This window comes from Microtus pennsylvanicus, chromosome 4 (genome assembly GCF_037038515.1).
Source record: "Microtus pennsylvanicus isolate mMicPen1 chromosome 4, mMicPen1.hap1, whole genome shotgun sequence".
NCBI classification, from domain to species: domain Eukaryota; kingdom Metazoa; phylum Chordata; class Mammalia; order Rodentia; family Cricetidae; genus Microtus; species Microtus pennsylvanicus.
Genome location: NC_134582.1, coordinates 7,870,829 through 7,894,071, shown reverse-complemented (window position 1 = coordinate 7,894,071; position 23,243 = coordinate 7,870,829). Strand labels below are relative to the sequence as shown.

Sequence of the window (23,243 nt, the reverse complement as noted above, 5' to 3'; positions counted from 1 at the left end):
ACTTGTCCCATCCCAAGCAGACTGGACCCCTGGCAGCTCCACGAGCCTTACGTGCCTCTATCAAAGCTGCAGAGTAACAGGAGAAAGGGTACGGTTACCAGCGACACACGCAGTCAGACACAAAATGCTCCCTGCTGGAGGAGCTGGGACCACAAAAACGCACCACCCTGCCTGCCTGACAGAGCAATGTTTAATGTTACAAAAATTAAACCGTTCTATTTTCCGTGGTTTAACAAATTTTAATTAAAAATAGACACTCTGGAAATAATAAAAAAAATAAAGTTCAACAAGCTCTGAATTTACAACAGAGTACACAAATAATCACAGACAACTGCCTTGAAATGCACAATAGAGCAATTACATGCAAGTATTCTATTTTTAAAACTCTACATAGCAACACTGCCGTGCTTCCCAGAGGCCATCATCCCTGTTTGCTGGGCATCAGAGGATGATTCTGACCAGAGCTGGCTGGTCCTCATTTCCACTTCTCGTGCTTTCCATTGTTTCCTATCATGTGAGAGACAACTTGGCATCCACAGGACTATGGAGGTTCATCAGTCCACCATCCCATCCATCTGAACACCTGGGCCAGAGGAAAGCCTGTGTCTCCATCGCTGAACACTTCTACCCCAAGCTATTCTAACTGAAGACAGAGCTCCTGGTCTGCCTGTCACCTTATGCCTGAAACCTGTACTCCACCCCAAGTTGTGTCTAAATGCAAGAGCAGGAATCCCATGTGTCGTGGTCCTCCCTTCCTCCCAGCTAACCAGCAGTCCCTAGGGAGGCTGCACTCTCAGCGATTTCAGTTATCCTAAGGCACTAAAGACTCGTCTTACCTTTGAATGGAGCAATGACTTGCCACAGCAAAGGACAATTTGCACCGTATAGCATTTCTGTTCCTACAGAAACTTTATTTATAAAGCAACACTTGATGATTCACTACACACCAGACCTCAGGCTCAGAATATTTTTAATAAATGGAAACATTTGTTTCATGAATTATGGTATTTAAAAAAATACCTGTCAGGGAAAACCTAAAAAGTTGTAGTTCAATTTGTACTCTTAAGCAAACAGCATTCACAGAATCAGCAGAAGTTAATGCTTAAAAGTATGTCCTTAGGGACCACAGACACCAGAGCACTCACTCTTCTCAACATGGACGTTAGCTACTGTCTGTAGACTGAGGCTGGGCAATGCTTTTATTTCTATTAATCAAGTATTCTCAAACAAGCAGAAATTTCCTAAAATGAAAAAAGTAAGTATTTGTAGATTCCAGGCTGTTACTATTGACACTGACACTCCTGGGAAAACAAGGCGTGCATGGATTACCAAAGATTTGATTTACATATACATGACCAGAGAAACTGAAACAGTTGCAAACCAAACTGTAGGGAGCAGTCCTACTGCGGAAGGGTGTGCTTCCTTCATGGGCTTTCTGAGCACCTGGAACCCCTTGAAGAGCCTCAAACACTGAGAATAAAGCTGGGGGGGGGGAGGCATCCAAAGTCAGCCAAACTTCAGACCTAGTCTTCTACAGATCCTGTGATTCACACTCGAAGTTCAGACTATGTTTGACATTTTTTAGTTCAGACATATCAAAACCTAGAAGTACAGAGGGCTTATGAGTTTTTATTGCTTTCATGCAAATATACCTTCTTTTCCCAAAAAACGAAGCCACGTCGATTTTCCACACCCATAAGAGTGAAGTCAATAGTTCCACTTCTTTTCTACTCGGATATGGCCTCTTGTGGAAATAATCTCTAAGAAACTGTTTTTTGTCCTCATAGGAGTGGCCTCCATACTTGGTAGGATCCAATGCTAACACCTGCAGAGAGTCATCACTGGCCCCTGACCCCTCTGTCCTGCTCTCATTCTTCTGTCTCTTCAAAGGCACAGCACTCAGTCCTCTCTCCGGACCTGGGACTGCATCGGTGTCTAGAGTGAGCTGGGGCTTGTCCCCATCCCTCTGGTCTTCCGCCCCCAGGTGCCCTTCTGGCAGCTTTCTCTTTACAGCAAAGGTGGAGTCAGGGATCACTTCCCCATTAACCAACAGCAGTTCACTGCTCTCAATAAAACCTGGCTGGCCCTGCAGGTCTGAGCTGCTGTCCTTGGGAGCACTTCTACAACGGAGCAAATGGACAGCAATGGCTCCTAAGGTCATATTTCCAGTGTAGACCCCACAGCAGTGGATGCACTTAAAGGCTGGAGACCTGAGCATTGTATGGACTGTGGGCATGACATGGTGCCTCTCCTTCAGATGGAGCTCATAGGCATCAGCAGTCACAAATGTGCCAAAACAAAAGGGGCAGGTCAGCTTCTGTTTGCTAGGCAACTTTGGTGAAACCTCGGGCTGAGGCCTCACCTTAACATACACGGGTACCAGTGACTTGGAGTGTATTCCAGCAAGGATAGCCAGGTACACCTCTCGCTCTCCAAGCTTTTCTCGTGGCAGTATGGTGATGAAATCAAGATGGGGGAAGAGCAAGTTTCCATTGGCATCCAGGTCCAGCTGGAAACCTCTGTTACTATAATCCAAAGACAGTCTCTTCTTGCCCAGGTGCTTAGTCCTGCTGTGCTCCACAAGGCCCCGGACATCATGGAAAGTGCACGGACAAAACAGGCATCCCAAGCCATGCATGAGCAAGTGGTGCATCAGCTCCTCCTGCGAGACCAGGCACTTACAGGAGAGGCAGCGCACTGTCTTCTCTCTCATCCACTTCAGAAACGGGGCACATGCAGCAAGCTTTTCAGGTTCAAGTGTCTCACCAGACTTTGACTCACTCTGATTGTGAGCCATTTCCATGTGCACCTGGTAGACATTAGCAGGAAAGAGCTCATTGCAAACCCGACAGAGCTGAGACTCACTCTGCTTGTGAGCCACTTCCATGTGAACCTGGTAGACATTGGAAGGGAAAAGCTCATTGCAAACCGGGCATGTTTTCCACTGCTTGGCCTGTCTGAGTGCCTGATTTGCATCTGCTACAGGTGAGGTAGCCTGAACAAACACACTAGGGGCAGGGCTCACTAGCACCTGTGGGGAGGGCAGGCTGGGCAGGGAGCTAGCCATCTGTGTGCCCGAGCTGGAGGGCAAGAACTGCATTGGCACCTGGGGTGGTGTTGCGACAGTCGCAAGGCCTCCACCAGAGGACATAGGCAGAGTGACAGACACTGGGGCCAGTGTGTAGGTGGGAATTCCATTCACCTGCTTCCCAGTCGGAATGAGCTGTCTGAGAATGGAGCCTGAAGTGAGGAAAGTAGTGTTTTGTGAGGTTCCCGCTCTCACTGGCTGGCTCACAGGCAAGATGTTAGTGCTGACGGATGGACTGAGCTGCAGGACACCAGGCCTCACGGGTGGGCCCACAGGAAGGACCCCTGGTGTTACTGGCTGACTGAGCTGAAGAACACCAGAGCTTACACCCTGATTCACAGGGACAACAGCTGAGGGGACAGTCTGGTTTGATGAAAGCAGCCTGGGTGATACCACCTGGCCTGCAGGGAGAACCCTCAAGGGCACTGTCTGGCCAGGAGGGAGAACTCGAGATGGAGGTGTCTGGCCAACAGGGAGAACTGATGACTGGGCCACTTGGCCAGTGGGAAGGACACCAGAAGTGGCTGTCTGCCCAGGGATCACTCCAGCAGGAGCCACCTGGCCGGCAGGAAGGACTCCTGATGGAACCGCCCGACCTACAGAAATCCCCCCCGGAGAAGCAGACTGCAGAGCCCCTGAGTTGACAGAGGGACTCACAGGTAAGACACCAGGTCCAACAGGTCTGTTTATGGGTCCCACAGGTCTACTTATAGACCCCATGGGCTGAGTGAGGGGTAAAACTCCAGGGCGTACAGCTTGATTCATGGGAAGGATGCTTGCTCTAACAGACTTATTCACAGGCAGCACAGAAGTACTCCCAGGCGGATTAAGTGGAACACTGTGAGAGATAAAGACAGGAGGGGGAGCTGACGGTTTCAGGGTGAGGCTATTCTGGCATACAGGCAAAGGGCTGGAGACCAGAGCTACATGAGACTGGGCAGTGGTGGGTGGGGGGTGTGTAACGCTTCCAGAAGTGCCTGGGGCCACAGTCACTGGCTGCACAGTGCCAGGACTTTGACTGTTCGGTGGCAAAGTAAGGTGGAAGCAAGACGGAGGGGCTGCAATGCTCGAAGCACTGCTATTTGGCGGTAAGGCCAAGTGGGTCACTGGTTTTGGAGCAATATGCATTTGCTTCAGAAACCCAGTCCTCTTGATGTGTTCTGAAATCACAGACCGCAGCTTGTTCTCCAAGTCCCTGTGTACATCTGATGTCAAAATGTGATACATCAGGGCATCCTGACTGCTGGCAATAGCGTTGCATTTTTTACAGTAGTATTTGTCAAATGACGGGATTTTATCCACAGAAGCAGGGTCACTTGCTTTTGGTTGCTCTGTTTCCTCGGTTCGAAAACCAAAGTAGGAGTTGATTAAGTAATGAAAATGGGCCACCAGCACATGCTTCTTCATACTGTAGTACAAGGTGTTGGAAAAGTTACATTTTAAACATGTGAAGCTTATCACATCACTCCTTAATGTCTTCGCTTCACCCAGAATGTTCACCGTGTAGTTCTGGACTTTCCGCGCAGGCGCATGAAACATCCTGAAGTGCTTGCCCACTACCCTGGGCTGAGAAGAAAACGGGCAGTTGGGGCAGGGGATCATCAGCTCCTGGTCAGCCTCGTCTTCATGGTAACGATGCAGGTGATTTTTTAGGGAAGCGAGCACCTTTGTTGAGTACCTACAGAGAGTACAGCAGTACGGCTTCGTTCGGTATCTCTGTCAAGAGAGAAGAGAGGCTTAGGCAGAGTACAAGTTGCCGGTTTCCCTTCCACCCTCTCCCTCGTCTGTGCACTTTGCTAACACCAGAAGGCTCATGAGTAAAAAGCAGTTTCTAGACAGAAACTACATTTACATGTACTTACTCCAGTTACATAATTTTTCCATATCCTAAACAGCATTCTTTTTGGCGCTTTTTTTGTTTTGTTTTGGGGGGTTGTTTGTGTTTGTGCTTTTGGTTTATCAAGACAGGATTTCTGTTTAACAATTCTGGCTGTCCTGAAATTCATTATGTAGACCAGGCTGGCCTCAAACTCACAGAGATCCTCCTGTCTCTGCCTTCGAATGCTGGGACTAAAAGCATGCCCCACTACTTTCCGGTGGTACCTTTTTCTTTTCTTTTTTTTTTTTAAGATTTATTTATTTATTAAGCATACAATGTACTGCTGGCAAGGAAGGCACCAGGTCTCATTACAGATGGTTGTGAGCCACCATGTGGTTGCTGGGAATTGAACTCAGGGACCTCTGGAAGAGCAGCCAGTGCTCTTACCCTCTGAGCCATCTCTCCAGCCCGTGGTACCTTTTTCTTAAACATTTGGAAAACTATCAACTAATATTAACTTACGGACTATACAAATACTGGATCTAGTCGAAAACTCCTGATTTGCTGATGTCTAAGCTGCCAGCTAAAAGCACAAGCGTCAGCACCTTGTCCTGTCCTCTACACTGTCCTTTAACGGACATGTAACGGAAACACGCTCAGCTAACTTTCTGCAGTTATTTTCCTTCTCCTTCCCGTCACATTCCTCTTAGGTTTATTTATTTATGTAACTCTAAAGTTATAAAACTTGGAATTCAACTAAAATTGACCTCGTTTCCAACTTGTTAGACCTTCTCAATTGTCTTTATTTCCCCATTCCCAGGACAGTTAAGAGCTGGGCTATATGGATGCACTAGGAAGGCAGGCCTGTTATTCTAACTTCTCAAAAAGCAAGAGGATAGAATGTGCAAGGCCAGCCTGGGCAACTTGGTAAAACCCTGTCTATGACACACACACACACACACAGAGAGAGAGAGAGAGAGAAAGAGAGAGACAGAGAGAGACAGAGAGACAGAAAGACAGAGACAGAGAGCAGACAGACGCTAGAGATAAAGATCAGTAGTGGAGGGCTGCTAAACATGCACAAAGCCCTCAGTTCAATCTTCAGTATGACCTAACAAACAGATGAAACCTGCCAACTACCTCCCCGCAAAAAAAAGAGAGGACACGAAGTTAGGTTACTTAGTTTAACCTGGTTAGGCTTAACTATTACAATGAAAACACCACAACCAAAAGCAAGCTGGAGAGGAAAGGGTATATTTCAGCTTACACTTCCAGGTAACAAGTCTGTCACTGAGGGAAGTCAGAGCAGGAACTGATGCAGAGACCACTGGGCAATGCTAGGCTCATCATGGCTTACTCAGTCTGCCTTCTTATAGAACCCAGGACAGGTACTACCCACAATGGGCTGGACCCTCCCCCATCAATCACTAATTAAGAAAATGCTTTACAGCCAGAATTTATGGAGGCATTTTCTCCCTTCAGATAACTCTAGCTTATATCAAGCTGACATAAAACAAGCCAGCACAGGAGACACCGTGGAAGAGTCTGGGAGGAGTAGGAATGGGGAGCACGGAGTAGATAGTAAAAACAACTTGCAGTAAGGAGAGCTATCACTTTTACACTGGTGACGCTGTTCTCTGGAACAGCTGGAGATTATGTGGGACTCTAGTCTCATAAAAACCCAGAGACCTAGAGCATATAAACCACACCAACTCCTCCCCTTGTTCCAAAATGGAAGCAAACTAGATTCAGTGTGGAGGCCCACAGTGAACTGTGGCACCAGCAACCCAGGGCTGGCCCCAGTTCTCACTAAAGCTGTGGTCTCATAATCGCTCTACTAAACATACAACCGCTCCACTCCCTACTAATGCAGTTCTTCCACCTGAGTCGGATAAGGTAGATGCATACATTCAACATCACACTAACGACTTTCAATTGTCAGTAAGACTAGGCTCTGGGATTTGGGAGGATTTAAATAACCTCAGGCAACAGTCACAACCTCAGATTATAGACTAAAGGAAACAGGAGGAAAACTTACAATGTCTCTAAGAAATATTCTTTTCATATTTAACATATCTGAAATTCAGGCTTACTTTAGAACTGAAGGCAATACTAAGGGAATAAAAGTTGTAGTTTCAACAAAATAGTACACCTTCCGGCAGTCAGGAAAGGAGCAAAGGGAGCCAATGCTGAATAAATCTTTAAGGACTGCAGAGCTTCTGAAGCGCCCATAAGCATAATCAACAAAAGGAACAAACATAACAGACTCCCGGGAGTAAGACTCTTCAAATCCTTGAAGACTCTGCTAAAGCTTCCGGTTCTAAAGTTGACATGTCAAAAGCTAAGCGATCCCTATAAACACCCGATAATAAAAGGTCAGATGCCCAAGACACAGAACATGTTCAAATCTCAATGCAAAAATAAACCTGGCTTCTTAAAATGACAACAGATTTTAAAAGTTTATTAAAGAATGTCTCTGAGGTTAATGTAGGATATAAGAGTTAATAAGAAGCCTGAGCTAATAGGCCACCCAGTTTATAAAAAAAAAAAAATGTCTCTGACATTGCAGCACCCTCCACTGCACTCATGCTCCTAGAGGGGAACAAAATGAGGAGCCCACTGGACAGCATCCTGAATGGACGGCTCCCCGGGAAGGAAAGGGGGTTTGCTCCACATCCTGGCAATGCCAGGTACAGACACCATAAAAAGAGAGGTGTAAATCCATAAATCCTACATGTGCAGGACAAAATAGCTGATAAAAAGCACACAAGACATCAGAACTTGGTAAGCATCATCACCCTGATGACGGCACTTCACAACTCAGGCCTGCCAGAGAGGCTCCAAGCATAGAGCCATCTCCACATCAAATGTCTGTCCTTTGAAACCTCTCAAATGGGCATGGCTCTCACATCTGTCCTCTGATCTCTCAACCCTGTGCGGCATAAGCTATATTGGCCGGCATGATTGTATGACATTCTGTTGTCAAGTCATCTGTTCCTAATTTCTGTTTCCCCAGAAAGTAAAGGAGGAGACAACATGGGGACATCAGGCCATCGTTACACATGGTGCACACTCCTTTTCCCTAGAGCACAGCATCTGCTAATACATAAAATCTCTACTAGCTCAAGTTACTACTAAAATTCATTTAATTTTTTAGATTTATTTCATGTGTACATGTATGTGTACTGTGTATAATAATACATCAGGTGCCCAGAGGTCAAAAGGGTGCATTAAATCCCCTGGAACTGAATTTAAAGACAGCTGTGAGCAACCATGCAGGTGCTCAGAACTTAAAATGTAAAGAGCCCCATGGCCAACACAGAACCAGAGTCTGGATGACGAGAACCCCGCAGTAGATCCCTAGAGCTATAGCGGTACTTCAAAAGCAGAGAAAATGTAATCTGCAAACTAGATTGCAGCAATCACAGTAACACCAGTGACTACAATTCCAGTTCCACATCCAAACCAGCAATTCTTTGTTCAGATAATGGGGTATCAATCACAATTTCATTTCCATGTTTCTCTTCTAAGCCAACAGTGTACCACAAGACTCCAACAAAAGCCAACATCTTCATCAAAATGTAACTGCAGTGAGATCTCTGGCCAATGCCTTGGCTGCAAGGCAGTTGTTACTGACGGAAAGAGGTTCATTTTCTAAGTATTCCTATGCTGCTGGGGGGGGGGGGGGGGGGGCTCCTGGTCAGGCTGGAAACTGAAGTGAGCCATCATCTCTGCCTTTCAGCTGCATCCAGTCCTACAGAAGTAGGATGCAGGATGCTGCACACCAGTGTCCCTATGGGGCAGCAGCATGGAGCTTCAGCAGTTCACACAGGTGCCATCAAGGGAGGGTTTCTCTCTATTAACAGTCCTGGCTGTCATGGAACTCTGTAGACAGGCTGGCCTTGCGCTCACAGAGATCTGCCTGCCTCTTCCTCCCATGTCTGGGATTAAAGGTATGCATCACCACTGCCCGGCTTTGCAGTACACTTTCCTATACTCACGGGCTTGTAAGATTAATATTACCACAAAAATGCAATACATCTCTGTGACCTAGATAACAGGTACTTTCAGTTCCATTATATTATCAAATAATTACATTGTACATGCAGTCTTTCACTAACTGGAATGTCCTTAGTTATATGTGTAGACACTTGATGGTACAGCATTTATTCTGAATTACTAAATCAAGGGTTCTTATCCAAAGTTCAGCTATGTCACCACACTGTGTACATGGAAAACCACAGTCCTGCAATGCACACCTCTGAGCTCTGCATCTTTCCCACCTCATGAACAGACACTCCCAATTAACCAGCAGCCCTAGGAGCCATGTGTACCTCAGCCTTAGTTCACTTGCCCCTAGTGAAAACGAGTTACAAAAATACATACCGCTTTCTTTCCAGAAGGTTCCCAAAGGGAAACATCGCTCCATGATGTATTATAAAAGTACTTCTCTCCTGGTTCAAAGCCTTTAAGATCCTTAAGAAAAGAAAAAAGAAAGAAAAAAAAACACCATTATGTGACAATTTGTGAGTTACAGAAATATCTGTGCACACCTATAATCCAGATCAGCCACTCGGGAAGCTAAAGCAGAAGGATCCCAAAGTTCAAAGCCAGCCTGGGAAACTTAACAACAACTTGCTACAAAAATAAAAACGTTACAAGGTTAGATTGCAAGGTTCACTGGTAGAGCATTTGCCTCACGTGTCTGAGGCCCTAAGTATAATCCCCTCCTACCAAAAGTAAATCTAAAATCAAGTAATCTGGAACCTAAAAAAATCTTTATTGGCAAAGAAAAATGGAAGTATGGTCATTAACAAATTTTTACATTTAAAGTGAGTATCAAAAAAGAGGTTTAAATTATCCATATTATAACTACATAAACAGATCTCTCAAAAGAAAATGTTACCTATATTTTGTACACGTAAGCTCATGAGCTACGTGAACACACAGACCACGGTCTGCGCTCACAGCCCTTCTCCAGCAGCACTTTCCAGATGCACTCTGGCTGGGAACAAGGCACACCCTTTAGCACACCCAATGTTTTCTTTCTCAAAGACAGAAGTCATTTTTCTTTTTTTTTCCTGAATTTTAATTTTATGTGTGTTTTAGGTGCTTTGCCTGCATATCTGTGTGCCACATGCACACCTGGTGCCCAGAGGCCAGAAAAGAACATCAGAGCCCCTGGAACTAGAGTTACAGGTGATTATACGCCATTATGGATGCTGGGGATCGAACCTGGGTCCTCTAGAAGAGCAGCTGGTGCTCTGAACTGGAAGTTACTTTGCACCCCCCCAAAAAAAGTACTTGCTCCACTAAGAAGGTTCAAAAGTGGTGTAATGGAAGCATTCCTCTTACTGTCTGGAGCTGGTGAGCTAAGTGGAAGCTGTCTGACAAGAGGGACAGCGAAGAGCCAGTCCTGGGCAGGCAAAGTACGGCTCCAGATCCAGTATACCAAGGAAACAGCAGGATGCATCCATTTGCAACTGACAAGGTAAAAATGAGTGAGAAGGGGCTGGAGAGATGGCTCAGAGGTTAAGAGGCCTGCTCTTCCAAAGGTCCTGAGTTCAATTCCCAGCAACCACATGGTGGCTCACAACCATTTGTAATGGAGTCTGGCACCCTCTTCTGGCCTACAGGCATATACACAGACAGAATATTGTGTACATAATAATAAATAAATATTTAAAAAAAAAATGAGTGAGAAGCAGACAGAACTTCCGCCAACACTAATTACAGCCTCAGATAGTCACTGTTAGACTCTGGGGACCAATCAGGATAAGAGAGATTCCACGCTCAGTTTCACAGTTCAAAAAGACACGTAAAGGAAAACTTTTCACAAGCAAACACTGTCTTCCACTGGTGACAAGTACCATGGTGAGCTCTTTCAGGACAGAGGAGCATAAATCAGAAAGCTCAAACCCTGTTAGCCTGGTCTGAGCACACCGGGAAGACATGCAGCCAACATGGCCAGGAAGGGATGAGGAGCAGGGCCCGAGTGGAGTCACAACTGTAAAGGATGAAACTGTTTCACAGAATCAACAGCAGGTGCTGCGGGAAATGCGCCAGAGCATTTCACACCTTCCTAAAGTTCACACACCCCATAACACTTTTCTTGTTATCATTTCACTCTTTTGGGGTTTTTTTGGGGGGGGCAGGGATCCGCCACCCAGCTCCCAAATAAATCATGCACGGAGGCTTACTATTGCTTATAAATGCCCGGCCTTAGCTTGGCTTGTTTCTTGCCAGTTTTTCTTAACTTTAAATTATCCCATCCATCTTTAGCCTCCAGGCTTTTTCCTTTTCTTACTTCTGCATATCTTACTTTCACTATTTGAGGCTGGCTGGCCCCTGGTCCTCCTCTTCCTCATTTTCTCCTTCTATTTATACTATCTGCCTGCTGGTCCTGCCAATCCTTCCTCCTGCCTAGCTACTGGCTCTTCAGATCTTTATTAGACCATCAGGTGTTCAAGACAGGCAAAGAATCACAGCTTCAAAGAGTTAAACAAATGCAACATAAAAGCAGCACATTTTACATCCCTACACAAAGGTTTCAGAACATAAACAAATGTAACACATCTTAATATTCTACAACATTTTATCTCTAAATTGAAGGTAAAAACCTAGTCTTTCTTTGTCTCTGGCATGCACTAAACTGTGTGCTGAGACACTCTACCTTGGCAACATAGCTCATTTACATAAAAGCTTTAAAGTGTTTAAAAAAGCAGGTAGAACTTCAAGGTATTTACTGCCCTCAGAGTCAACCCATGGAACCCAGAACAAGGGCCCATGAAGGGCATGAATGAAACATGTTCAAGGACAGACCATCATCACAGAACCCCTGGACTCAGCAACAGAACCACCTGTAATCTTTTGGCATCAAAACACAGAGAAAAGAAATGTACTACAAATGGGAAGGTCAAAGTCGGGCTCAGAAAAACCAAAGAAAAGGAGTGTCATGACTCACCATCTGGAAAGGTTACTGGGGAACTTTGTAAGGCCACTGGCTACTTGAGATGGATGAAGGACCTCTGTGGTCACTAAGGAACGCCTGCTATTGGGTGGGAAAATGACAGGAGCCTGTCATCAGCAACACTCCCAAATCCTGAATATGCACCAGTTAGTAAAGTGCATACTTCATTACTTCATTACAAGACAAAGGTAACCAAAGAGCCAGCACGACATGGGCGATAAACCCTGTATACAAGCCCCATACACACAAAACCAAGAATCTGAACAGAGTACTTACTATAAGCCAACCTCTCTCAATGTGGCATTTAAATTTCACTTTCTATACAATTAGCTGTATTTTATAACATTTACAACTTATAGTACTTATCAAATATTACCTCCAATAATCAAGAAGGAAATTAGCTGAATCAGACCAACGGTAACTAATACAACTGCCTTCACTTACGCCAATGTTAATACCCTGCCTCATGGTTTGCTCAGCCTGCTTTATAGAACCCAGGACCACTAGCCCAGGGATGGGACCACCCACAATGGACTGGGCCTGCCCCATCAACCACTAATTAAGAAAATGCCCTATAGCTGGATCTTATGGAGGCATTTCCTCAATTGAGGCTCCCTCCTTACAAATTACTCTAGCTTGTGTCAAGTAGGCATAAAACTAACCAGCACAAAAGGAGACCACAAAATCCAGCCAGCAGCTATAAAACTCATCATGTTCAGTATCTAGTCAAAAGCTTGCAGCTATCCAAACAGCAGCAAAATATTACCCCAAACCAGGAGTGCAAGCAATGACCGGTAACACAAATGTATGTGCCAGAGAGATGGCTCTGCAGGTAAAGGTGGAAGGAGAGGGCCTGCAAGAGATGGTTCAGTGGTTAAGAATATTTGCTGCTCTTCCAGAGGAGCTGGGTTCAGTTCTCAACACAAAGCAGCTTACAACTGCCTGTAGCTCCAGTACGGCAAATCCGACACCCTCTTCTGGCCTCCTTGGACACCGTGTACACAAATGGTACACAGATATAGAGGCAAAATACACACATATAAGAAAATTAAATATTCAAAAAAAGAGGCAGAAGAGATGGCTCAGCATTTAAGATCAGGTGTTGCTCTTACAAAGGGCCAAAGTCGATTCCCAGCACTCATTAAAACAAATGTGAAAAGAGAAAGCAGGGCTGGAGAAATGACTCCTTGATTAACAGCACTGGTGCTCTTCCAAAAGACCCAGTTTAGTCCCCAGCACTCTTCCTGGCCTCCTCCAGTCTTACCCTCCATCACATATAGATATAAATAGTTATATCTATGATCTTTTTAATTTTTGTTTTAGGATTGTTTTGGTTTGGCTTTTTTTTGTTTGTTTTTTGGTTTTTGTTTTTGTTGTTGTTGTTGTTTATCAAGACAGGACTTCTCTCTCTGTATAGTCCTGGCTTCCTGGAATTCTGTAGACCATGCTAGCCTCAAACTCAGAGATTCACCTGCCTCTGCCTCTCAAGTGCTAGGATTAAAGATGTGTACCACCTCTGCCCAGCTAATCGTTTTAACTTTTAATAAATAAAAAGTAAAATAAGGAGTTACAGAGAATTCTTACAACATCTTTATTTCAAAAAGAAACCATGAACTTCCGGGATTGAGGCTGTAGCTCTTTGGCAGTGTGCTCGTCTAACATGTGTGAGGAGTTCCTGATATCAAATACCAGGACCACCAAGAACATGAATAGAGGAAAGAAATGAAACACATTTTAATGATGACCACACTGCATGAAAATAACTATATGGGATCGAGAACAGATTTGAAGCTGCAGAAGAAAAGCCTGGGAAATGTTATTTATAGACTGGCTCTCGCTAGGTAGCCTGGGATGACCTCAAACAATCCCCATGCCTCAGCCTCCCAAGTCCAAGTGTTAGGGTTACGGGCATGAGCCATCATACCCAACTTGGCCTGGGAACCTTAATTTAATAAGAGAGAAATGCAGAAACCCAAAGAGATCTGAAAACTGGAGTCTCTGGAACAGACAGGAGAGAATAAACATCAGAGAAATTAAGTCACCATATCCTCCAAACTCAGTGAAATATAAAAGCCAGGGGTTCATTCTCAACCCATGGGTCCCAACCCCTTTGGGGCTGAATGACTCTTTCACAGTGGTCACCTAAAGCCACCTACATATTTACAATTCATAACAGTAACAAAATTACAGTAATGAAGTAGCATGGAAAATAGTTTTATGGTTGGAGATGACCACAACATGAGGACAGTTTGAAGAGCTTACAGAGCTCACTTAGGAAGACAGGTTAGTTCTTAGGATGCTTTCATGCAGGTATCTGAAGCATCAGAAAATCCATTCTCCGTCCTCACATCTCACCTCCAAAGGCCATCCCTGTCGTCTCTGACACTGCTGACCTCACTATTACTTGTGTATGCTCACCTTCAGCAGCTCCTTGCAGCTGTCAAGTCCAATATCCACCAAGATGCCTTTCACCCTCTTCCGCACCTTCCTGATGCTGTCAAGATTCTGCACAGGAATTTGAAACATTTTTGATATTTTCCTTAAAAAAGAAAAATAAAGAACTGTAACTACACAAATACAATTTTCACAGGGCTAGTAAACACTAGCAGACCGATTGCAGCCAGTGATGCTACGGAATCTACACAGCCACCATGCAAAAGAATGGCAGATGTTCTCTTCCTTACAGCATCCAAACCCTAGCACGAAAACACGAACTAAACTACAGACTCTTATAGAAACTCAGGCATATATTTTGATAGCTTCAGATCTGGCACAGTCTCACAAACAGCACCAAAAAGCACCCACAACAAAAGAAAAATATGTTTGGCAGACTTCAACAAAATTAATATCTCCAGGGGCACCATCAAAAAAGCAAAAATCACATTAAAATGAAGGGAATTTTTCATAGTACATTTATGATATATCCAGAATGAAAAACTCAGAACAGAGCTGAGATGGTTCAGGCGGCAGCGGGGAAGAAACAGAAATCTTTAATAAATAAATAAATTTAAAAAAAAAAGAGTATTTGTTACTCTTACAGAGGACCCAGACCCAGGTTCAGTTCTCTGAACTGACATAGTACCTGTCTATTCTGCACATGTGTGGTGCTCAGACATATATGAGGACAAAACACTCACACACATAAAATAAAAAAAAAAAATCAAAGATGAGCAAAGGATCTAAATAAAGTTAGGCAAAGATATTCAAAGAATTACGCAACAACACTCCAGCCAGCCAGTAGTGGAGCACGCCTTTAACCCCAGCACTCAGAAGGCAGAGGCAGGCAGATATCTATGAGTTCGAGGCCAGCCTGGACTACAAGAGCTAGTTCCAGGACAGGCTTCAAAGCTACAGAGAAACCCAGTCTTGAAAAACATAAGACAGCTGTGTGCGCTCATATTTTATTTTTTTTTCAGTTTTTTTATTTTATTTTTTTCCTATCTATTTCTTTATTTTTTTAAATTTATTTATTTATTAAGGATTTCTGCCTCCTCCCCGCCACCGCCTCCCATTTCCCTCCCTCGATCAAGTCCCCCTCCCTCATCAGTTCGAAGAGCAATCAGGGTTCCCTGACCTGTGGGAAATCCAAGGACCGCCCACCTCCATCCAGGTCTAGTAAGGTTACGCTCATATTTTAGACCATAAAGAAAAGGACCAATACCTTGGAAACATACTGTTGAGAAGCCAGACATAAAGGACCAAATATATACATAATTATGATTCCATTTATACATAATAGGACAGAATAGACCTATCTAGAGATAACAATAGTTGCCTTCAGCCAGAGAGAACTGGTGATAGTTAAAGGAGCCTTTGTTTTTGTTTTGGTGGTGGAAGAGACAATGACAACTTCTAAACATCATCTCTGAATGCCTGTAACCACAAAACTTGGGAAGCTGAGGCAGGAGAATCACAAGTTGGAGGGTAATTTAAACTAAACAAAATTATTCCTCAAAAAACAAAGAAAAACTGGGCAGTGATGGTGTATGCCTTTAATCCCAGCAATTGGCCAAAGCAATCAAGTATGGCAGGAACAATGTCATACAAATGAAATCCAAGACTAGACAGTAAAAATAGCACATTTCACTCTTAAGAATACTTGTGGAATCAGTCACATTTGTACACGCAAACCCAAGAGACCACATGGGGAGTCTATATCCTTCAACACTGAGTGAAGACACCTCTGCAAAGTTTTGGTCCCAGCTACCAAGGCACCACTGGTTCTCAATCTCCTAACACAGCAGAGGGTGAGCCATCTCCCCATTCCATATACATTTCTAATTCACAGACCAGTGAACCTGTTCAAATGTTCTGCTCGCCAGGCAGTGGTGGTGCACACGTTTAATCCCAGCACTCGGGAGGCAGAGGCAGGCAGATCTCTGTGAGTTCGAGGCCAGCCTGGTCTACAAGAGCTAGTTCCAAGACAGCTAGGGCTACACGAAGAAACCCTGTCTCAGAAAAAGAAAAAAAAAGGTTCTGCTTTACAAAGTGCTCTTAAGGTGGTCTGTAACAGAATGCAGCCCCACAGAATATAAAGTCAAATCCATACTAATATGAACTAAAGACATGTTAAAGACTGGGACCTACACCTCTTCCCAGTAAGTCTGTTAATAAGCATGGCACCACAGCACAGGTACAATCCTACTACTCAGGATGCTAAATCAGGAAGATCATAGTTCAAGGCCAACTTGGACGATATAGTGAGGTCCTGTCTCCAAAAACAAATGAAGACAGAGACCAGGATGGTGGGGGTTGAAGGAAGAAAGTAAGAGTAGCAGCTAATTTGGGGAACATGGACACAATTCTGTGTCCATCAAGTGGAGCAACTGAGCTGTGTCTAGAGAAAATAATGCTGCTTGACAATAAAAGGGAATTGATGCAAAACATCATTCTCTGTGAAAACATGCAGGACGAAAGAGTCCTTCTGTCATCTGACTCCAGTTCCAGGAAACGTCCAGGAGGACAAGTCTTCAGAGGTGACGGCATATCAGTAGATGCTGGTCGAGGTCAATAAGCAAACACACAGGCTTGTAGGGAGCTGGAAATGTTCTAGTATTAGAAATGTTCTAGTATTAGACTGTGGTGATAGCTGCACACGCAAACTTTCCAGACCAACCACGACACAGGACAACAGGATATCCGAGATGGACCCCAGAGGCCTCAAGCCAGACCAATGACATCGATGACTCTTGGCAATAAACACTTGCAAGATAAGATGGATGGACTAAAGGGTAAATTGTATGACTCAATGGACCATACTGCAGCTTCCACAAGATGATGATACTTCCGCTCTTCTTCACTTGTTTCTGATTTTGTTCTGTTTCTGTGTTTGTTTTTTCTTTTAAATTTGGTTTCGATTGGGGGAAGGGGTTGCAAGGACAGAGGGTGGATATAGAGACAGGGAGGTAAGTAGGATCAGAATATATGTGAAATCCACAAAGAATTAATAAAAGTTGAAGTGAGGGAGGAAGGGAGGGAAGAAAGGAGGGAGGGAAGAAAGCAGGGAGAAAAGGTGGGAGGGAGAGATGGATCAATCATGAGATAAGTCTACCATTGCCACCAGAAACTCAAGAGCATGAGAGAAGTCTATGGCTGGCTTGCACTGGGGAGGAAGTTGAAACCTGCCTGGGCTTGTGGGAGGGTAGCACAGAACACACAATATGGCCGAAGCAACCACTTGTATGCTCCTTTATTCTGCTTAGAGAGTCCTGAGAAATGTCATCACGTTCTGCATTTAATGACTGCACCTCAGAGTGAAACTGCAGTTGCTACCTTTTGGTTGAAATATGATGTGTACTGTTCAAACATAAAGCAGCTAATTATTTGACCTTTATATATAAAATCATGAGGGTCAGTGAGGTACCTGCTACCAAAGAAGGTAACCTGAGTTCAATCCCTGTAGAAGAGAACCAACTCCTGCAAACTGTCATCTAACTTACACACACACACACGCTCACACACTTATATAAATCTACACATACAAACACAAAATTATTGAAGCTAAAAAGATTTTAGTTTCATGAAAGGAATGAACAAAGGAACTATTCCAGAACGAAGGGGGCTAAAGATAACAACACAACTCCACCCGAATCATGTTCTACGAACGGCATTACTAGAGTGGCTCACAAATCTTCAGGAGTCTGAGGTTAAAAAGTAAAACATTAAAATATAGTGCTTTCTTGGTTTGGATGACTTTCTTACAAGACAGAGAATGCTCCTGCTTGTAAGAACAGTTCGGGGATGATTATCTATCTTGTTTGACCACTCCATCTCAAATGACTGGGGGGGTTAGGGGGAGTGCTTCTTTGTATTGTATTTGTGACTCTTCTGTAAATCTATAACCATTTCAGAAAGTATTTTTAGAGCCAGCAAAATGGCTCAGTGAGTAAAGGTGCTTGATGCCGAGCCAGACAGATCCAGAAAGCACACATTAAAGAGAAAATGGACTTCTCTAAATTGCCCTCTGACCTCTACTGTGCAAGCAAAACACACACACACACACACACACAATTTTTAGATTATTTTTAATAGTATAGTATAAACTATAAAAGCTTTAAAAAGTTATTAGTCAAATTAGTAAATATTTCCATTATTAGCCTCACAACTAAAGAAAGGCCATATAAAACAGTCAACTGTTTACTAACTTATTTTTAAAACTGATAATTATAATGGAGTGATGAATTACTTGTTTAAAAGCAATTAGGTGGAGCTGGAGAGATGGCTCAGTGGTTAAGAGCATCGCCTGCTCTTCCAAAGGTCCTGAGTTCAATTCCCAGCAACCACATGGTGGCTCACAACCATCTGTAATGAGGTCTGGTGCCCTCTTCTGGCCTGGAGACATACACGCAAGCAGAATATTGTATACATAATAAATAAATAAATATTTTTTTTAAAAAAAGCAATTTGGTACCATCTCCCAAAACTCAACAGCAGTTTCTGGGTCAAATCCTCACAGCCTTTGTACCCCTATCTAAGGACAGGCTGTCTCTCTTGTGCGACGCAGGACAACAGAGGACATGGCCTTTTTCTAGCTCCCCTCTGCTACAACCACCTACTAGCTGTTTTCCTGGAACTGAACTTCATCAAGGAAGGAAGGTCATAATACATCACAAATGCTTTTAAAAAAATTACAATTTTTAAGAAGGGTCTGAGCCACCCATACAGATGGAAATTACCACAGAGGCTTCTATCTTAAAGAAAAAAGGGCTGTGCCTGGATACAGATTGGGGTCCAACACAGGCAAACAGATTACATCAAAAATACCAGTGACATAGAAGAAAGAATTCCCCAACCTTTAACAACCAAGTTAAAAACTGAAGGTAGAGGAATCAAACTAGGGGAGGGGGCAGAGGAAGGAACTTGTTAGAGATTAACAAGGAAGACCGTTTGGAGTGAACCAATTCAAAGTCAGTTTCTTGTCAGATCTTTTACCTAGGAAAGGCTGTCTTAGAGCTTTAGGGACTATTAGCAGTGCAAAACAGGACATTTAAAAAACATGAAATAAAAATAAAATTTCTAAATAAAATGCATTTTCAAAAGTACACTATCAAAAGCACTATCAGAAACTTCAATAATGCAATTCAAAACACCACTAGGAAGGCCAGATTGACCACATCAACCAGAGTAAGGCAGAACAAAAAAAAAAAAAAACCAACAACACCTTGGTCATTTGTTCACTTGCTCTCTCAAATGAGCTTCTACTTCCTTTCAAGTTTCACTATTATCTTCTAGGGCTTTTTCATTCTCCAAAGGCTGGGTTCTGCCCCATCCACTCATCTTAAGCAAGAAAGCTAAGTTCACAGTTTGCAAAGAACCGTGTCAAGTCCCACAGCAGACATGTTCCTCTTTCTTTCCAGGTCTGGCAAGCAGGAATCCAGATCCTGGGTACTTTCAGAAGTGACAGCATTTGGAGACTAGGAGCCTCTCAGCACAGGATCACAAAATGAGGCTGTAGGTGACCCAGCAAGTTTTCAGCAGGTTCTGTGGATACTTGCTCACGGCTTGGGAATGGGGCCAAAAGCTGTCAGGGCTTTTTCCTTTCATTTTGAACCAGAACTTTTCATTCTCCGCTAAAAGTACACCCCTGGCCCAATTCCTTCACTGTTATTGTGGTTTCCGAAAACTAAGCACACTAATAACTTTATTTTAAAAGAAAAGAGTTTCCCTGTGTTACAACTATCTGCTTTAGGAAAACAAGAAATGAACAGGCAATTACAGGAGCTTTGCAATGTGCAAGCAGCCCTTCCAACATCCCTGGGCTACTGTAAACAATCACTCTGGAGAGGCGAAGATGACTTCTCGCCACACATTTACCCATCCTAAAATACAAGATCTCATACAGAATGCCCACTGGATTATCTAAGGAGAAATGGTGCGGTTTTCACATCTGCATATCCTCTTCACCACTGGAAAGAGTAGCTAGCTCATCAGTCAACTGAGCTTCCTGACCCACCTGTACACAGGAACTCAGAAACTGCAATACCTCAAAATATCCAACTCCTGCGTGACATTTCCTCTTATTGCTTTATCATGCCATTTAAAGATAATTCTGAAAAAATGTGCACTTGATAGTTCTTTTTTTTTGGTATTATAATTACATTATTTCTCTCTTCCCTTTCCCCTCTCTAAACCCTCCCATATTCCACTCCTTGCTTTTCCAAACTGTTGCATTTTTTACTGTTGTTACATACATATATGTATATGCATATATATTACTAAATACAACTTGCTCGGTCTGTCTAATGTTACTTTATGTATGTTTTCAGGACTGACAGTGTGCTTGTCTCTGAGGAAGACTTTCTCCCACTCTCTGCATTCCTTAATAGTCTGTAGTTCTTTATGCAGAGGCCTCACTTCCCCATCCACTTTAGTTATATTTATGGTTGTCCTCGTTCAGCTCATGTTTAGGCAGCGAGAAAGAAATATTCAGGGGGCTGGAGAGATGGCTAAATGCGTAAGTGCATGTACTACTCGTGCAGAGAAGCCAAGTCTGGGTCCCAGCACCCATGTTGGTTGGCTCACAGCCTGTCTACAGGGAACCCGACACTCCTCTACTCTCTTCAAGCACCTACACTCATGCACATGCCAACACACAGGAACACACACTATTTAAAAATATATTTTTGAATGGTCATATGATAATCCTTTTAAGACAAAAAACAGCTCAGTTCCTATAAAATCCAATTTTCAAAATGATGTATCTTGAGTGGGAACACAGCAATGGTCACCAGCACAGGTTCTGGAGATTTCTCCTGAGGGAAATCAGCCTGAGCACTTTATAGCTGGGTAAACTTAGCCAATCACTTCATCTTTCTGGCCTTCAGCTGTCTCCACCTGTGAAACCCTGCAAGGAATTTACTTCATGAGCAGCTGTCAACATGACAACACTAGTAAACCATCACTCGTCGTTTGGTTTACTGTAATATACACGGAAAAACTAAGTGAAATGCCCCCACTATTAGGACACAGAGCTTCCTTTCAGCAAATTCCAAACATTGTAATTCAAAAAGTCTGGCTCAACTCACAGGGAAACTCCTTTCTAGTCACCTGACCTTCATCAATCCACTTTCTCTAAATAGCAGGCCAGCACAGCCACAGGCTCTGGGTACAGTGTGGAAAAGCTAAGCTTTACCTTCCGAGTACAGAAAACCACCAACGCAGCAACAGCACATTTGCAAACTTGGTTTCAAATTAAAACGGCACTGTCAAAATTCCAAGCCAACTTCAAGCTAAAAACTGTCTTGACTGTTATCCCCTAAAGTCAATGATCCAGACCTCTCTTTCCTAGATGCCCAAAATAGCCTGAAATGACTTCATTTCCTGCCTATCCTTTCTAAGCACAGATCTATGCCTAAGGACCACTGCGTCAAGGCTATTTTCTAAGTAGGGCCTCCACCTACCCAAAACATTGGTATGTGGCCACCACCACCATAGTCAATATGCATACGCATTACTTCCAACCCGAGCTGAACGTCACACTTTCCATAACTACTTTTTACATACGCTGTCTCACATTCCCACATCAGACAAGACCGGTCCAAGCGACCAATTAACTGATAAAAACCCTTCAGGCAAAAAGGTTCCATCGGTCCCAAACTACAATGTAGGTTACCTGTATTTAAGCACCACACTTAACCAATCGAGTTTTGGTTCAAACTCAAGCATACTTACAAAAAGTATGCGCTGCTTTACATTGCACTTTCTTTTTCTTTAAAATGTTCTTAGGCCAAACCTTTGCAGCAATAGTGCGAATAAAATCTACCTCTATCACTCTAAAATGGCAGGTGCAAAGTTAGATTTTACATTCGGCACTACGTATCAAGTCACGAATGCGGCAGTATCATGGATGAAGAGACAGCGATTTGCCCTCGGCAGTGCGTTAAGCCCGCCTCCGCTTCGGGAGAAAAGACGGCGCTTCAGAAGTGACCACGGTCTTGCCCTGCATCCCGCCATCCTCGCCGACTAGCCAATCCTCGGGCTTCAGCTGGATCCCCGAGGGCCGCAGAGGGGCGCCCTGCCCGGCACCCTCCCTTCCCTCCCAGGCACTCACGCCACGCCCGGCGTCCCGTCCCTGCCCCGCCCCCCTCCCATCCATCCCCGGTCTCTGTCCCCGGTGCCGGGACGCCGCAGGTCCCCGCTCCCCGCTCGGTCCTCTCCGGCGTCCTCCCCGTCCCCTGCCCCCGCCCCTTCCCTCCCCAGAACGGCCCCGCTCCCACGTGACCGGCGAGGGGCGCGCAGGGGACCCGAGCCGCGCACTAAAATGTCCGGGGTTCCGAAGACACTGAGGGAGCGACGGCGCGGCGGGCCACGGTGGGGACAGCGCCGCGGACAGCAGTGGGGACGTCGGGGCGGACCCGGGAGCGGACGGCGGGTGGGCCGCGGGGAGGACCGGGGGCGGCGCGGGCCGGGCTGGCCGTACCTACCGCGGGGCGCCGGGAGCGCCGCGTCCCGCCGCCGTCGCAACACCGCCTCGTCCTCCGCCTACGCGGCGGGACCCCCGCCCCGCGCCCGTCCCTCCTCCCGCGCGCCAGAAAGAGAAGATGGCGCTCAGCTGCCTCAGGAAGTGACGTTGCCTCATTTGCATGCCGGCGAGGCCAGCCAATGGGGGTAGAGTGTGTCTGGGGACCCCCTGGGCACTTTCCACGGGCCCCTCCAGGCCCCTGGACCCCGCGGGCCTCCAGGCTCTGGAAGGGGTGTGGCCTGAACAGCCCCCTCCCATAGACCCAGAGGGCCCAGGGGGCTGCCTGTCAGCACTCCCCACCTCTAGGCAAGCTCTCGTGAGACTTTGGGTTGGTGGTGACGTCATTGAAGGGCGGGGTCCGCCTTTGGCCACGTGACCAATCACATGGTCTCATCAGAGCTCTGCC

General features: G+C 44.9%; 1 protein-coding gene across 3 annotated transcripts; it reads right to left on the bottom strand.

The window, feature by feature from the left end:
- Positions 1 to 218: 218 nt before the first annotated feature.
- Positions 219 to 23,096, bottom strand: Adnp2 (ADNP homeobox 2). Of its 3 annotated transcripts, none has more exons than XM_075968202.1 (4): positions 22,796 to 23,096; positions 14,296 to 14,416; positions 9,294 to 9,383; positions 219 to 4,804 (listed from the first exon to the last, which is right to left on the bottom strand). In XM_075968202.1, exons 2-4 carry the CDS (start codon positions 14,401 to 14,403, stop codon positions 1,532 to 1,534), a joined length of 3,471 nt encoding a protein of 1,156 aa, XP_075824317.1. In that variant the 5' UTR covers positions 14,404 to 14,416; positions 22,796 to 23,096; the 3' UTR covers positions 219 to 1,531. The 3 variants fall into 3 exon arrangements, with proteins under 3 accessions (XP_075824317.1, XP_075824316.1, XP_075824318.1); XM_075968201.1 differs by having other exon boundaries at positions 22,800 to 23,096; XM_075968203.1 differs by lacking the exon at positions 22,796 to 23,096 and adding an exon at positions 22,048 to 22,371.
- Positions 23,097 to 23,243: the final 147 nt, after the last annotated feature.

Bases quoted from the DNA above. Each gene is read 5' to 3' on its own strand.
- Adnp2 (XM_075968201.1), bottom strand. From the start codon at position 23,095: ATGGGAGGGGGCTGTTCAGGCCACACCCCTTCCAGAGCCTGGAGGCCC. The intron at 14,417-22,799 runs GTAGGTACGGCC...TTCTTTTTTAAG, and splicing joins GGCGCTCCCGGCGCCCCGCG to GAAAATATCAAAAATGTTTC. The intron at 4,805-9,293 runs GTATGTATTTTT...CTCTCTTGACAG, and splicing joins AACCTTCTGGAAAGAAAGCG to AGATACCGAACGAAGCCGTA.